Source organism: Anabrus simplex, chromosome 7 (assembly GCF_040414725.1).
Source record: "Anabrus simplex isolate iqAnaSimp1 chromosome 7, ASM4041472v1, whole genome shotgun sequence".
Classification (NCBI taxonomy): domain Eukaryota; kingdom Metazoa; phylum Arthropoda; class Insecta; order Orthoptera; family Tettigoniidae; genus Anabrus; species Anabrus simplex.
In genome coordinates this window covers 214,843,195-214,860,717 of record NC_090271.1, presented here as the reverse complement: position 1 = coordinate 214,860,717, position 17,523 = coordinate 214,843,195, and the positions used below count along the sequence as shown (strand labels likewise).

The 17,523-nt window shown below is 38.2% G+C and overlaps 1 protein-coding gene across 1 annotated transcript in view; it reads right to left on the bottom strand.

Annotated features, from left to right (window-relative positions):
* LOC136877779 (calpain-B-like) overlaps positions 1–17,523 on the bottom strand; it is a 459,866-nt gene that overhangs the window by 47,979 nt on the left and 394,364 nt on the right. Inside the window, exon 14 of the mRNA XM_068228742.1 lies at positions 4,659–4,786. Coding sequence (XP_068084843.1) covers positions 4,659–4,786 — 128 coding nt within the window. The remainder of the gene's footprint in view (positions 1–4,658; positions 4,787–17,523) is intronic.

Below are 17,523 nucleotides of genomic sequence, written 5' to 3'. Positions count from 1 at the left end.
TGGCAGAAAATACTTAATTATGAGGTTTACACCCTCTCTTAACAACACACTATAATGGGTGTGATAGAATCCAAGAGACTGCGCTGGGATGGACATGTACTGAGGATTCTCGATAACAGAGACCCAGTGGGTCTATACAAGGGATCTCTTGATGGGACAAGACCTTCAGGAAGACCCTGAAACACCTGGAAGAAGGAGATCAACAAGGTATGCCGGACCCTCCAAGATGATTACTGGGAAGAGCAGTCTCAAGATCGGAAAGGAAGGAAGAGGATTGTGGGATCGGCACGGGAACTTCACATCCCTCAGAAGCCTACGGAGTGAGTGAGTGAATACTATTGTTTGTTGATATTTTGAATAAATTAAGAAATTTGTTTTCACTAACTGTTGCCCGTTATTTAGTAGATAGCTTCACCCGTAATACAATGTTTGTCTGTCGAAGAATATGTTACTAAAAAAATCTGTATTAATGGTAAAATTGTATACTTTGCTTAGAGAGTTTCGATCGGACACACCTGAGTGACTGGCTGGTTGGGACATAACCACATCTTAGTGGTGACATGGGGACAATACTAAAGACAATGGGGTTGGGATATACTCCAATATCTGAAGTACTTATTTGATTATTGTTTGCATGAAGGAGATATATCAAATTAATGGAGAGTTGCTATAGTAGTCCCTGTGTATAAAGGAAAGGATGATAGAAATAAAGCTGAAGATTACAGGCCAGTCATTTTGACATGAATTGCATGTAAACTTTGGGAAAACATTATTTCTGATTATATTAGACATGTTCGTGAAATTAATAACTGGTTCGATACAAGGTAGTACAGGTTTAGGAATCGTTATTCCACTGAAGCTCTACTTGAAGAATTTCAGCAATATATAACAGATAAATTGGATTCAGGGGGCCAAATGGACTGTATCGGGATTGACCTATCTAAGGCATTTCATAGGGTATATCATGGGAGACTACTGGCAAAAATGAGTGCAATTGGAGTAGACAAAAGAGTGACTGAATAGGTGGATACATTTCTAGAAAAGAGATCTCAGAGAATCTGAGTAGGCGAAGCTTTATCTGACCCTGTAATAATTAAGAGGGAAAGTCCTCCAGGCAGTATTTTTGGACCTTTATGTTTCCTTATATATTTATAAAAATGGTATGTGTAAAGAAGTGGAATCAGAGATAAGCCTTTTAACAGATGATGTTATTCTGTATAGAGTAATAAACAAGTTACAAGATTGTGCCAAATTACCTCGATAATGTTGTGAGATGGACAGCAGGCAATGGTATGGTGATAAACGGTGTTGAAAATCGGGTTGTGAGTTTCACAAATACGAAAAGTCCTCTCAGTTTTATTGCATTGATGGGGTTAAAGTTCCTTTTGGGGATCACTGTAAATACCTAGGTGTTAATATAAAGAAAAATCTTCATTGTGGTAATCACATAAACAGCATTGAAAATAAAGGGCAGAGATATCTGCACCCGATTATGATGGTATTTAGAGGTTGTAGTAAGGATGTAAAGGAGAGGGCATATAAGTCTCTGGTAAGACCCAAACTAGAGTATGGTTCCAGTGCATGTTACCCTCACCAGGAAAACTAAAAAAACTGGAAAAAAGTCAAATCACTTCAATTTGTTCTAGGTGATGTCTGACAAAGAGAGGTGTTACAAAAATGTTGCAAAGTTTGGGCCGGGAAGACTTGGGAGAAAGGAGACGAGCTGCTTGACTAAGTGGTATGTTCCAAGCTATCCGCGGTGTAGGGGGCAACGCGTCTCCCTGTCACCCGGCGGCCCCGGGTTCGATTCCCGGCCGGGTCAGGGGTTTTTTAATTGTAAATGATTAATATCCCAGTCCTGGGGACTGGGTGTTTGTGTCGCCCTTAACGTTCCTTTCCTCACATCCATCACTCTATACTTCCACCATTGCAATCACACGCAGGTTCAATCATATATGGTGCATGTAGTGACAAAAGATCTCCATAGGGTCGACGCCATGAACAAATATAATTTTTAAAAACGTCCCAAGCTGTCAGTGGAGAGATGGCATGGAATAACATTAGTAGACAAATAAGTTTGAGTGGTGTCTTTGAAAGCAGGAAAGATCACAATATGAAGATAAAGTTGGAATTCAAGAGGAAAAGTTTGGGCAAATATTCGTTTATAGGGAGGGGAGTTAGGGAGTGGAATAACTTACCAAGGGAGATGTTCAATGAATTTCCAATTTCTTTGCAATCATTTCAGAAAAGGCTAGGAAGACAACAGATAAGGAATCTGCTCTACTGGGCGACTGCCCTAAATGCAGATCCGTAGTAATTATGATTGATTGATTGATTGATTGATTGATTGATTGATTGATTGATTGATCGATCGATCGATCCTCAATTGTGCCAACAGTTCCCTCACAGGAGCAACACGTTACAGCAGGCTTTCTTGTGCAGGACAATGTGTAGATGCATTTAGAAATGAGGCTCTTTCCTGTGCAGTGCAAGACGAAGGATGGAACATCATCTTTCAATGGTCGTGATCTATTCCTCAAACTAAGGGAACCCACCAAGGGAAGCATTTCCACACACAAGACGCCATACTTCAAGCAGTTATGGTGCTCTCGCAGACATCAACAAAGGCGGCATCCTGCACATTCCACACACCTGGAAATGGGTGCAACATGTTTGCAGGGAATTACACTGTAGGCCTGTAGAGGAAGGGTGTTTCTACTATAAATGGTTTCATATATTTGCATACGTTGCTAGTATTTTTTCTTCTCCAGCCCTCATACTTCTCTATATGTTATAGTATGGACTGAGCAATCTGGTGACAAAAGACGGTACTAATGGTAAATTAAGTAACGACAGCTACGTCGTTCTGATGCTATATTACTGAATATTTGGAGCAAATTTTCTTTATATGTATGATTAGAACAAGATTATTCAGTTGTAAAAAGTCATTGTTTAAGCTTTGCCCAAGATTTACGTGTTACTGTGAGGGAGTTCTGGGACTACAGGTTTCATTCGAGTAAAAATTATTTTAGAATTGCATAATACTCTGAAGAAAATTGAAAACTATGTACTAGTTACATGAGAAAAGGATGCTTTTCTTTACTTCCCTTTCTTTCCATAAGATACTGGCATTATTTGCGATATATTTTCAACTACTGACACACAACTTTTGGAAAATTAAGTAGGCCTACTTTCTAATCACAATAAAAGTTGTTTCAAAAGTGTCAATTTACTCTGCTCCAGATGTCCAATGTAGCAAAATTACCAAAAATGAATTATTATTATTATTATTATTATTATTATTATTATTATTATTATTATTATTATTCAGCAGCTCAAAAATATTTTTCTTTTGTCTGAAAATATCAATGATACGTGTAAAACTGCTGAGACATTCTTTTCATCTATGAGCTTATAAATTCATTCTAGGAGATTAAACAGGGTACCCAGAAGTCCGTTAACACTTGACGAGGCAATACTTTACGGAATATTGGAGGTAGAGAGGTAATAATTTATACATATGATTGACTAGACATGGGATTTTATTGAAACCAAAATAAAGTAAATAAACCTTTACTAACAGTGTCCTTTTAGTAACGTCAACATGCCACGATTGCAGGCACATCTGATGCACTCTCTACCTCTACTACTAAAATGTTTTCATTCCTCCCCTGAAGGGGAAGGCGGGCCTCCTAGACGGTGACGCCGTTTCTCAGGCCGGGATATTTGTTACGGTGAAGGAGATGCTCGAAGAAGGTGAGAGGGTTGGCGGCGGTGGCCTATTCTAGGAACTGTCCCGGCATTCGCCTTAGTGCAGAAGAATGGAAAATCACGGAAAACCATTATCAGGACAGCCGACGGTTGGGGCCAGTCGTGATGTCCAGCCCTGTCCCGTCTCCCGAATGCAGAGGCGTAGAGCTACAGTAGAGCCGTGGCCACCCCTCCTCTGCTCGGTTGGCCGGTCAGAGTGCAGAGCTGTTGGACCACGACCAGCCGTGGCCACTTGAGGACCGAAACCCACTCTGCATCTACCGATCATGTGCTCTCTCACGACAGCTCCTTTTATACTGCACACAGGTCTGATGTGGCATCACTGATGTGCTGATGTGTTGCTGTTCAGCGCCATCTGTTAGCCTGTTTGTGCACTTGTTGTTGGTGTCAATAAAACCACATGACATGTGTAGCAATTTGTACCTGATATGTTTCTGTCCAATGCCATCTGTTGGTCATTTTGTGTACTTTATTTTGGTGTCAATAAAATCCCATATCATGCCAGTCATGCGTGTCAACTATTATCTCTCTAGCTCCAATATTTAGTGAAATATTGCCTCGTCAAATGTCAACGGACATTTAGGTCACCATGTATATTAGAAAATAGGCTAACCGTTATGAGATCTATATGGGAAAAGAAAGTCTATATTTTAACAGAGAAATGACTGCGAATGTAGCACATTACAAATATCGGAGAACGGAGTTTCACTACAGTAAAAGCAGTAATAAATGAGAAGGCTAATCAGCAAAGCAAAAAAATTGGCAGGCTTTCTGTGTTGTATTCGTTGCTATTGAGCTCTCCAAGAGTGAAATCAATGTGTCACCACTGAAATTTAGAATGATTTACCTTGCAGATAAACTTAAAATTATAGCATCTTCTTGCTCACCTTCCAGTCATTGATTTCCTTCCATAGGCATTTGAACTCTTCATAACGAAGCTTTCCTGATTTTCCAAAGTCCTTCATGACTACCAAACTTCGGCAGACCTCTTTGGAGAATTCGGCTCCCTTTATCTCTGAACATAAAGCACAATATTTCAGTAATTTGAAATTATACTTATCCTAAGAACATTTTTTCTGCATTATTCAAATGTTAATGTAAATCTTGTTTATCGGTTACTTTTACTATGATAGAAGTACTCATTTCTAAAGTTGCTTTTTTTTTTTTTTTTGCTAGGGGCTTTACGTCGCACCGACACAGATAGGTCTTATGGCGACGATGCTCTAAAGTTGCTATGCAGTGATCTATGTACATAAAATAAGAGTTTTGTCTGTATATTTCTCAGAATTTAGAAAGAATGGTATTTCTGTATCGGCCGTGTCCACAGTAACAAGGAAATGCACTTTTCAATTTCCCCTCAAGTCTGTCTGTATGTATGTAAGGGCATCACAAGAAAATGGCTCAGGAGAATTGAATGAAAATCGGTATGTAAAGTCGAAGAATGATGCACTACAATCTAGGTTATAAATAATTTTATTCATGCTGAGTGAAAAGGCAGCTTAGGAGAAGGCCTAAAATTTAATTCACGAATATGTATGTTATTAATTATTTTAAAGTTATATCTAAAGTTATATCGAATTCAATTTCCGATCAATTATGTCTTACACATTTTTACCGTATCAGCTATGATAAGAGAATTTAATTTTTTTGCTATGCCCATATCAACGCTGAACCATGAGAAAATGGGTGAATAGAATTTAATGAAAATCGTATATAAAGTCTAGGAATAAGGCACTACAGTCTAGGTTATAAAACATTATTAATCACGCTGGATGAAATGGTAGTTTAGGGTAAGGTGCCTAAAATTTTTAAAAATGCCGGTACCTATGTTATTGATTCTATTGAAAAGTATTGTATTACATACTGTAACACATGTTATAGAGAATACAAGTTCCAGTCATTTTGTCTTAATACAGTTTTAGCGTACCAACTATGATAATAGAATAATGAATTTAGACTTTTGTTGCATAGCCCATATCAACACCAAGCATTGTTAACATGGAAATATTGTTTGATAGTGTTTGTTAACTGGCGATGGTTTCTATCACGATTGTCTTGAGGTGAAAAACGCGTGGTCATCGGTACATGTCGGCAAAGAAAATGTGAAGATGATTATAAAAAATGACAAAAATCCTAAAGGAACGATCACTTGAAGAATAAGACAAGAAGGAATCGCGAAAGAAGCAAGGACTGCCTTTATATTAGTTGCTCTGTTATCCTAGAGTCGGAAGGAAACTAAATATGAAGGCCTACAATATTGAAAGCTCATAAAACTGATCAGCAGTAACATTATATTGACCATTATTGTGATGTGACCTGTCTTTTCTACTGCCCCTCATCTCCGATAGATTGGATTACTGTTGCATCACGAGTAAAACAGCAAATCATGCACTTTCCATATTATTCTATTGTTATACTAATCAATGCAATTAGTATCAATTTTTATTTAGGAATATAGGATAGAGGGAGCATGGATGAGATGGAGGGAAGTCACAGGCATACCCTGCAGCAGAAGGATGCCACTACATCTGAAGTACAAAATATACCACATTGTAGTATATCCAGTCCCCGATTTACAAATGGGAGGACTGGGCATTTGCCCAGGGCGCCAGTTTTTGAGGGGCGGCGGCCGACGGACCGAGTAATTATGGCCTGCGTGAATTATGTCTTAAATTAATTCAGCTCAAATTACTTTTACATTCCACAAATTATTCCAATTATTTTATTAGCCTATATAAAACCTTTAAACTATTCTAATTTTAAAACCTGAATTTAATCTATATATTTAAATGTTATGAAGAAAATGTGTCTTATTTCCAAAATTATTTAGTTACATACAAACTATCAAACTGAACCAACGGCTTTTTAAATAAAAATAAAAACAGCCTGATTCTTATTTGGCTGTTACCCGTATTTGGCTTGATACGTTTAATTATGAGAATTAACTGTATTTGCATAATGTGCTGTTTTAAAACTCATAATCTTGAAAACTGTAATATTTAATTTGTAAACAATTATTTTTTAGAGGAACAGGAAAACGAGCAGAGTGGGGGGGCGGCTAAATATTGTTTGCCCAGGGCGCTAACTACTTGAAATCGGGGCCTGACTATATCCTGTTGCTTGATATGGTGTTGAATTTTTATTATGAAAATGCGGTGTTGAATGCCAATCAGTGGATAAAGCTACAGAGCGCCAATTACAGGGCATGGAAATGTGTATGCTATGTTGGTCGATGGGTATCACACTTCAGCATCATGTCAAAACATGACACCATTTGCCAACAAATGGACATCGCACCCATTACTGAGAAGACGCGGGAAAAGCATCTCCAGTGATATGGTCACATACGGTATGCTAATTTCATCCCCTCCATTGAAATTAATGGGCAACGTCCTCATGGACGTCCAAAGCAGCGCAGGCATGCCACAGTAAATGCTGATATGAAGTCTCTCAACTTAAGAACACACGATGCACAAGATCGTGCAAAACGGGAAGCCGAGATTAAAACAGTGGACCCTGCACCACCAGGAAAAGGCTACGAAGAAGATAACAAGCTCTTGCAGTAAAATTGTTCACAGAATTTAGTTCAAAGGTGGTAAATTGGATTTGACAGCGAAATCCTGAGATTAAAATTTTGTAATGCCATGTATGTTTCTTCTCTCAAAAATCCTCATAACAGCTTTGTAGTAAACTCAGCTTACTGATGAAATGTTTATTATGGAATAAATGCCGTGCGAGGGTTGCATCACATTGGACTATTGCGCTGATATACCCTCATTTATAATGAGTAGGCCGAACCAGTTCCCTTCTTAACTGTGGCTTTTCAGGGCAGTAAATTCAATATATATCTATTAAATATTCATTTAATAAGCTTAAAAGTTCATAATTTTAGCTAACATTTGACGTGCAGGAAACTAGTAATAATAATAATAATAATAATAATAATAATAATAATAATAATAATAATATTTTTCTGGACCACCAAAAAGTCTTGATATCTAGATATATCTGGTAAACCACAGATCTTAATTATTCAGAAAAAAATATTGTTCTTTTCTAGTACACTGTGTTTGACATTTATGCCAAAAAGTATGTAAAATCTAACTTGGGAAGTTATAATAAACAAATAATCATGAGTGGAGCTTTTAAAGGTAGGAAAGGTAAAGATGAAATTGAAATTCGAAATTAAAAATGACAATTTGGGGTAAATATTCATTTATAGAAAAAGGAATTAGGGATTGGAATCATTTATCAAGAGAAATGTTCAATAAATCTCCAAGTTCTTTGAAATCATTTAAGTAAGTAAGGACTAGGTAAACAACTGATAGGGTATCTGTCACCTGGGTGTCAGTCCTAATTGCAGATCAATGAATAATTGATTGATTGAGTGATTGATTACTGATCGATTGTTTGTTTGCTTGCTTGCTTGCTTGCTTGCTTGCTTGCTTGCTTGATTGATTGATTGATTGATTGATTGTTCATAAGCTCCTCTTAAAGTTCTAGATCATATTCTAAAATAATGAATGCTATACAACAAATTGATAGGGTATCTGCCATCTGGGTGTCAGTCGTAGTTGCAGATCAATGATTGATTGATTGATTGATTGATTGATTGACGACAAGTTCCTCTTGAAGTTCTAGATCACATCCCAAAACTGGTTTTAAGTTCTGGTATATTGACGTATGGTCTAGAAGCAGCAACACTAACTGGATCAATAAAATGTCATCTTCAGGCAACACAAATGAAGTTCCTCCATTCTTGTACACAAAAAACAAAAATGGATAAATTAAGGAATGTGGATATCCGACAGCAGCTTGGATTGGAAAGAAACTTGCTGGAGACCCTAGAACTGAATAGACTGCAATGGTATGGTCACATAAAAAGAATGGATTAGCCACGCTCACTTGTTCAAAAAGTGAGGTTAGGGTCTGTCAAGATGACAGCTGTCACGAGACGTGGCCTTGTTTTTAAACAATACCACGTGGCCGTGACGTCACAGTCACGTGCCCTCGACGTCATAAGGTCAACGACCTTGCCAGGGGTCAATGGCCTCGTGGGAAAATGGTACTTCAGCTCCCATTGTTTTAGAACCAGTTCAGCCCTATTACTTATTTAGTTATTATCTGCTACCATTTTGTTACGCATGTTACTATGTTGTTGTCAACTGTTACTGGGTTATTATAGTTCTCTGCCAGCATGTGGTGACAGTATGTTAGGCCGAGGCTACGATTCAATTACAGAGTACAGGTTTAACATCAATATTACTGCTAATATTAATAACAAAACACATTGTGAGCAGTGGAATATAGCCCAGTGGGATCCAGGACGTAGGGTATGATAACAAGACATACAATGAAACGAAAAGGTAATTTCGATAATGATAACAGCAAACTTTTGCTTGAATAGATATACGTACCTGTACATAACCGACCAGCGGGTGCGAAGCATAACAAATATAAATCGATGGATAACTGAGACAAATGTTGACAGTGTATAATATGTGTTTAGTTTAAATACTTTATATAGTTAATCCAGATCCATAGATGTGCAAACACTTATGCCAAATCTTTAATGTCTCATAAATTTAACTGAATAAGTAACACAGTTCAAAAGAATCAACAGTGAGATTGATCAAACGATAGTTAAGCTCTTTACAAGTCAGTCCTAAATTTTAAATACCTAATACCATACGGTCGTACAAAATGTCAAACAAGATGAGGGGTGGAGGCGGGACGGGAATGAGGGAACCGAGAGACACGACTGACGCGAAAAGAGTTCTAATAGGAGTAACGGCAGGTGCATGAGGATAGAATCTGCATGAAGAGTGAAGTAGTTCAAATACCGTAAAGCGTATGTCCATGCTTGCAGCAAAGATTAGTAGCCAAAAACACAAAAGGATTTTAGTGCCTTGTAATTGGGTGACTCTCTCATCTCCGACATTATATAGAAAGATAAATGCAACGATGTTTTACATGACTTGATTTCTATGTCTCACCTGAAACCAAAGCAGCAGCAATCGAAGGGACTAGAGAACCAGCTCTATCCAGTGTGGTGTGTTCGCACATCCAGCGGGGAATGGCCTCTCGTTCAATCTGCCCAGCTGGGCGAGGTGAGGCGTATTCGTATGATCGAATGTTCATTCTAGAATGTGTGAGATATGAGAGCGACGTCGGGGGTGGGAGAGTCAGCTGATCGTTCAAAATGGCAGTCATTTTGTAGAGAACAAGGCGGGCGATAGGTAGTGTGATATGAAGGGCCGGTACACAAGGTAAGTTCGGGGCACAAGCAGCACACAAGCCGGGTGTTTTGAGGGAATAAATTTAAAATCTTCTTGTGGTTTGCTCAGGGTCAAATTGTCTGGGTTTGATGTCCCATGAACTAAAGTGAGAATGTTCCCCTCTTCATAACTGTGATCTGTTGGACTGTGTCAGATTATCTAAGCAGAGAAAATAACAGAGTTTTTCTGTTAGAGAATGTCAATGGAACATGTTATAAAAATGTTGCACATGCGTGTTACTTGCTGTTTTGGCCTGTCATTTGTTTGATTGTCGGGATCACTCCGTGCACTGCTTCGAGTACGACAGTTGATAGCTATTGCAGCATTGGAGGGGAAAGGTGGTGGAGTAAGGGAGAGGGTTTCGGGTAGGGGTGGGGTAGGAAGGGGCGTGTCCTGTGGAGACTTGTTTTGTTTTCTTGTTTCTGTTTATTGACTCTTTTGAAGTATTGTACATTAACAAACAATAACAACAACAACAACAAAAATGCAGTCGACGGCATACAATTTAAGAAAGTTAAAGACAAAATTAAGAACAACTTATTAATAACGAAGGCAGATAAAGGTAACACTACCGTCATTATTGACAAAGATGAGTACATAACTAAAACCAGACAATGCTTCCTTAACGACTCATTTTAAATAAAACAAAAAGATCCAACTACCAAAATCCAGAAAATTTTAAAACATTACTTAAAAACACCCATTTCCTTATAAACGAACAAGAAATCTCAAAATTAACCATAATGAATCCCAAATTACCGACAGCTAAATTATATCCTAAAATTCACAAAGAAAATGTTTCTATGAGGTCCATCATAAATTTTAGATCAAGTCCAACATACAAAATATCACACTTCATTCAAACGTTCCTTAAGAAGCACTACGTATGTTTAGCTAAAAAGCAATTCGGAACGCAATAGAATTTTGCAATATCTCAAAAGAATTGAAAATGGAGCAACACCACAGTCTAGTAGGCCTATCATATGATATTATTAATTTGTACCCTAATATACCCATACAAAAACAATAAAACTAATAGCAACCAATCTAAAAAATTATAGTGCCTAGAGCATTTTAGAAATAGAAGAATTTGTATACCTGCTGGAATTTGCTGTCAATAAAAATTATTTCAGATTTCACGATACTATCTACAAACAGGGCCTCCGTATAGGGTCACCATCCTCGGAGATATTAGCTGAAATTTATATAGACCATCTAGAACATTCTCAGTAAAACTGAGAATATTTTCTTTTGGTGTAGGTTCGTGGATGACAATTTTGTTGTATTAGATGGAAGATTTACAGATGAGAATAAAATACTAGAACAGATAAACAAACTGGACCCTCAAATAAAATTCAAACTGGAGACCGAAAAAGATCATACTTTACATTATCAAGACATATCTGTCACCGGGGATGAAGATTACATAACATATACAATATACAGAAAACCTACACAATCATCAAATACAACAAAGCAAGATTGCACTCATCCCAACGTCCATAAATAAGCAGCCTACTATAGCATGATATATAGAGCCTTTAATATACCCTTATCTCGCAAAAAACAAAAAGAACTAAACTTAATCCATGAAACAAATAAAACATGTATACAACAAAGATTCAATCAATAAAATCATCCAAAAACTAAAACATCAGCCAAAATAAAAATTAATCAAAGAAAACAAATTAAGAATACAGAATGTGATTTTCACTTTTAACAATGCCAATAACCACCCCATAAATAACATCTTTAAAAAACGTAATTTAAGAATAGCCTTTAAAACTTCATGCAGTAACGACACTATCCTGCATAATACAAAATCCATTAACTAAAACAACAAATATAACCACTCGGGAGTATACCGAATGAAATGCAACAATTGTGAGGCCAGTTTACATCGGGTGCACTGGCAGGAGCTTTTTCATCGGGTATAATGGACACATCCTCCTCTGTGGTGTAGTGGTTAGTGTGATTAGCTGCCACCACTGGAGGCCCGGGTTCGATTCCAGGCTCTGCCACGAAATTAGAAAAGTGGTACGAGGACTGGAACGGGGTCCACTCAGCATCGGGAGGTCAACTGAGTAGAGGTGGGTTCGATTTCCACCTCAGCCATCCTCGAAGTGGTTTTCCGTGGTTTCCCACGTCTCCTCCAGGCAAATGCCGGGATAGTACCTAACTTAAGGCCACGGCCGCTTCCTTCCCTCTTCCTTGTCTATCGCTATAAAACACAATCATTTTTTATCCACAGAAAAACACATAGAAGATTACAAACATACATTTTCTAATATCGAAAATGATATGGAAATGCTAAGCATAAATTCTAAAGGCCTTTTGCTCAGTATATTGGAGGAATTCTAGATCAGTATACCAATCCAAATTTTAATCTTAACGAAATAACAGAAAAACAATCATCCTTTTCAATGCCGCCATCCCTCTCTTAAAAACACTTACGTAAAGAGTTCAATAAACAGAAACAAGAACACACAACCAAGTCTCCGTAGGACACGTCCCTTCCTACCCCACCCCTTCCCAAGCCCTCTCCCTTGCTCCCCCGCCTTTCCCCTCAAACTGCAATAGCCCAACGTCGTACTCGAAGCAGTGCACGGAGCGCTCCCGACAATACAAAAATGACAGGCCAAAACAGCAAGTAAGTAACACGCTAATACAACATTGCTATAACATGTTCCAAAGACATTCTGTAACAGTAAAACTCTTTTCTTTTCTCTACTTAGATAATCTGACACAGTCCAGCAGACCGCAGTTATGAAGAGGAACGTTCTCACCTTAGTTAATGGGACATCAAATCCAGACAATTTGACCCTGAGCAAACCACGAGATGATCTTAAATTCATTCGCTCAAAACACGCGACTTGCACCTGTTTCATTGTACAAGCACATCAAGACATATGATAATTTATTTCAGTACTAAACTTCCTACTGACGCAAGTTTTACAAAACACAGTACCTTTTAACTTAGTATTAAGGCTTTTTAAACTCAAAGTAAGTATATCAATATTGCAACATTGAAATCTAATGGATGTGTACACGAATAAACATCAAGATCAGTGATATTAAAACGAACTGGTGAACATTTTAAACTTTCAAATATCTCTTCCAAGTATATTTTAATACAACAACACATCAATGTAAGTAAGAATTAGTTATTTAAAATTAGAAACGTAGTGTTTTAGTATTATATGTTATTTTTAGTAAGACTAAGGTTCTTCAGCAGCTGAAGATGACCCACACGTAGGGTCGAAACCAGTACTGCCATGTAATAATATTTTAATTACCTTATAATAAATAATTGACTAGTAGGCAAGAGAGTAGACTTTAAGCCAGTGAGATGAAATTCCTAAGAAGTATGATAGGAAAGACAGGGAAAGACAAAGTGAGAAGTGAAGATGAAGGAAGATGGGATAGGAAAGCTAAATGAGAGTTGAAAATAATAAACTAAGGTGGTTTGGACATGTAAAGAAAGCAGATGAGAACAGAATTCCAAGACCAATGCTAGAGGCAGAGTGCGAGGGCAAAAGAGCAAGAGGAAGGACTAGAACAAGGTGGATTGATTCAGTGAAGAGCGGCAAAAGAAGACGAAATTTATACTGGGAGAAGATCGTGGAGGAGTAATGGTGGAAGGAAAGAGGAAGAGGGAGAAGTGTCATAAATACCCTGAACCGGCAGGAGCTGGATAAAGGGAAATGATGAATAAATAATAATTGTATTGATTAGGTGGAACATACCATATAGTCAAGCATCTCGTCTCCTTATTCCCAAGTTTTCGCAGCCCAAAGTTTGAAACATTTTTGTAACACTACTCCTTTGTTGAAAATCACCCTGAACAGATCCTGCTGCTTTCCTTTGAATTTTTTCCAGTTCTATTATCAAATAGTCCTGGCGAGGGTTCCGTGCACTGGAGCCCTACTCTGACTGTGGTTATATCAGAGACTTATACACCCTTTCCTTTATATCCTTACTTATTTTATTTATTTTACATTTTATGGCATTCATTGGACCACTTTAGTCAATTATACAATGGATTTTTAGATTTTCTCTCAGGCCAGTACTTCTTCATTCTCTCGGATCTTGATTTTCTCTCCCCGTCTGAAACACTCTTCCCATACTTTATTGATCTCGATCTGTAGTCTGGCGTCTATGTTTTTGAGTGTCTTGTTTCTGTGGGTCTTGTTTCCTGAATCCTCTACTGTGATTTGTAGTTCCTTCCTTCCTTCCTTCCTTCCTTCCTTCCTTCCTTCCTTTACATCCTTACTACAACCACTAAATTCTTTCCTAACCATGAGAAGAGATCATGGATTCTCTCGTTAATATGATAACCCCAGTGAAGAACATTCCTTATATTAACACCTAAGAACGTCTCTTGTTCCCCATACGGTACTATCACCCCATCAACACAATAATTAAAACTCAGAGGGCTTTTCCTCTTGGTGAAACTTACAACTTGACTTTTCATCCCATTTTCATTCATACCACAATGCTGTCCACTCACGTACCGTATGAGTACGTGTTTCCAAGCACGGTGCTTCACTGCCAATCACGTATGAATACGTGTTGGTGCAGCCCTCTCTTCTGATGCCATCTAACGGCTAATGAGGAACTACTTGGAAATTATTGTTGATGCACCTAAATCAAGGATCATATAAGAGAAATAGATCCGTCACTCCTGTATAATAAAGTTCACTGAGAAAACAGGTCACGGAAGCCGTAGTGGCCCCTGTTTCTCCGCCAACATAAGGAAATAAATACCACGATAATACCTCGTAATAAACTTGATAATGACACTTGTTACTTTGTTAAAATTTTAATTTTGATAGAGATAATGATTGCATTTCGGTAGGAAAGTTGTATCTAAAGCTTCTCTCGTGTCTTTTACTTGAAAAGTAAATTGCAATTACCGTATTTGTATGTTGGCAATCCTGTTATAACGCTACCTATGATCGTAGGTTCACCGTTCGGATTTTGATGTAAATTTACATCTATTAAATAATAAATGCAACATTGATTACTGAAAATGTTAATGCAATTCATATAAAACCTCAAAACGCCCATACTTGCCTAAATCACGATCTAACATAACCTCATTCTTTCGTTCGTTCGTTCGTTCGTCTAACCCTCCCCACGATTTTTATGTATGGGAATGGAAAACACGAGAAGGAAAGGAAGAAGGAAAGGAAGACGTAAAACACAGCATAATGCATACTGTTTATATTTTAAATTTATTTATTCCAAACAACAGGTAAGAAGCACAATCACACACGCGTTTACTCGCAACAGCTAGGTAGTTCAATGTAAAGTAAGTTCATGATCGCAATACTATTTCTTCACACTAAGAACGCGTATATTTATAATTTCACTCCATACTCCCAAAACACTGGATCAAAAATCTCGTTCAATGCGAAAGAATCTCAACAAATGTTCGTCTAACAACACTATTACTTACCGTACGACCAAGTTCCCTTCGCGCGCAACGATAACGGTGTTGTGTTTTGAATTTGCTGTACCGCGCGCAACTGAATGTGTAATGCCAAACACTGCTTTCTAAATTAACCCTCTGAAAGGGAATTTTAGTTTTCACTAATTGGCGGAGATTGAGGTGCCCATCTCGGAACTACTTGGGACGCTTCCTATGAAGTGGCACTCCCCTAACCTAAATTGTAGAAAATCTATGCTTCTTTTAGTACTGGTTTTGTCCGTGTTAATGCGTCATTTATTTTTGCCTTCGAATACCTCTCGTGTATCCATCAATGCTAGTAAACAAAAATGGCAGCGCCGGTAAACAGTCGATTGACTCCCGGTGATATTATACGTGAATTATACGCTGATAACTTGACATATGTTTCCAGTGATTGTGAGGAGAGTGAAGATGAATTGTCTAATGATAATTCTAGTGCTAGTGTCATGCATTTATGTGGAAGTTATGCAGTGTATGACACGTATATTGCACCATGCGAGCAATGACCTGTTGCTTCAGATAGCAAAGATGGTCTGGATGTAAGTACTGTTGATAATATTCTCCCTATTTCTGGCAGTGAGTGGTCTAAACAGGATATTATACTGTTTCTGGAGTCTTTCTCGGGGATGCCTGGCGTTAAAAATTTTGCCGAGTGAACCTGAAAATATAGGTTGTGATGTCAAGTTGTTCATTTGTAATGATTTGCTGGAGTATATGGTGGAGGAATCAAACGGATATCATTACCAGAATGAACCGAAATATAAAATCTTACCAAAAACTTTAAAGTGGACAGATATAACTGTGAATGAACCCCAAATTATTAAATTATGATACCCTGCAATAACTCCATGTCTCTGCCAAAATCTTCAGGCCACAGAGGCCAGTTATACGTCAGATGGGCCGGAAAGCAATGTGATACCATTGTCTGCTGTCCATCTCACAACATTGTTTAAGTCTCCCTGCAGTTGCACACAATCCTACAACTCATTTACTACACTATACACTGTACAACCTTATCTATGATTCCAGTTCTTCACTTATAATATTTATACATGTAAGGAAATAAACAGTACAGGCCCAATAATACTGCCCCACCAGACCCTCCTCTTAATAATTAAAAGTTCAGATAACGCTTCACCTACCCTAATTTTCTGGATTTTCTTTTCTAGAAATGTGGCCACCAATTTAACCCCTTCTTTTCTAGTCCAATAGCTAGTGACGAAGCTATTAGTTATTGAATGGGTAGGCAGGAAATTTTATCTTAACTTTTTTTGTAGAGTAGGCCTAGTTCCAAATGTCGAGTTTTCTTGGTTGCAAAATGGTCACTCACATGGTCCTTCATTAGTTTCATCACTCATTAATTCCTTCACAGGCTTTTTCTTGATATAAATGTTTTTTTAGTGTTTTCATACCTTCCCTGAAGGGGAAGGCGGGCCTCTTAGACGGTGACCCGTCTCTCTGTTACGGTGAAGGAGATGCTCGGAGAAGGTGAGGGGGGTGGGCGGCCGTGGCCTATGCCAGGAACTGTCCCGGCATTCACCTTAGTGCCAAAGAATGGAAAACCACGGAAAACCATTCTCAGGACAGCCGACGGCTGGGGCCAGCCATGAGGTCCGGCCCTGTCCCGTCTCCCGAATGTAGAGCCGCGACCACCTTTCCTCTGCTCGGTTGGCCGGTCTGAGTGCAGAGCTATTGGACCACGGACCAGCCGTAGCCACTTATGAACCGAGACCCACTCTGCATCTACCGACGTAGAAATGGTTCTAAGGCTGCTGATTCTTTCACTCATCATTGTACTACGCAAGAAGGTTTTTATCCTCTTCAGAGTACTCATACTCACTTCATAGGAAGCCGTGGTCACAGGAAATGATAATATTTGGCGAATCAATTTTAACACTTCAACATACACTGGTTCGAGGTCATTAAGGACAATATAATCTTTTGAGGGGACAAAATGTTATTGTCAGAATAAATGTTTATAAATCCATTTTCCAGTATTTC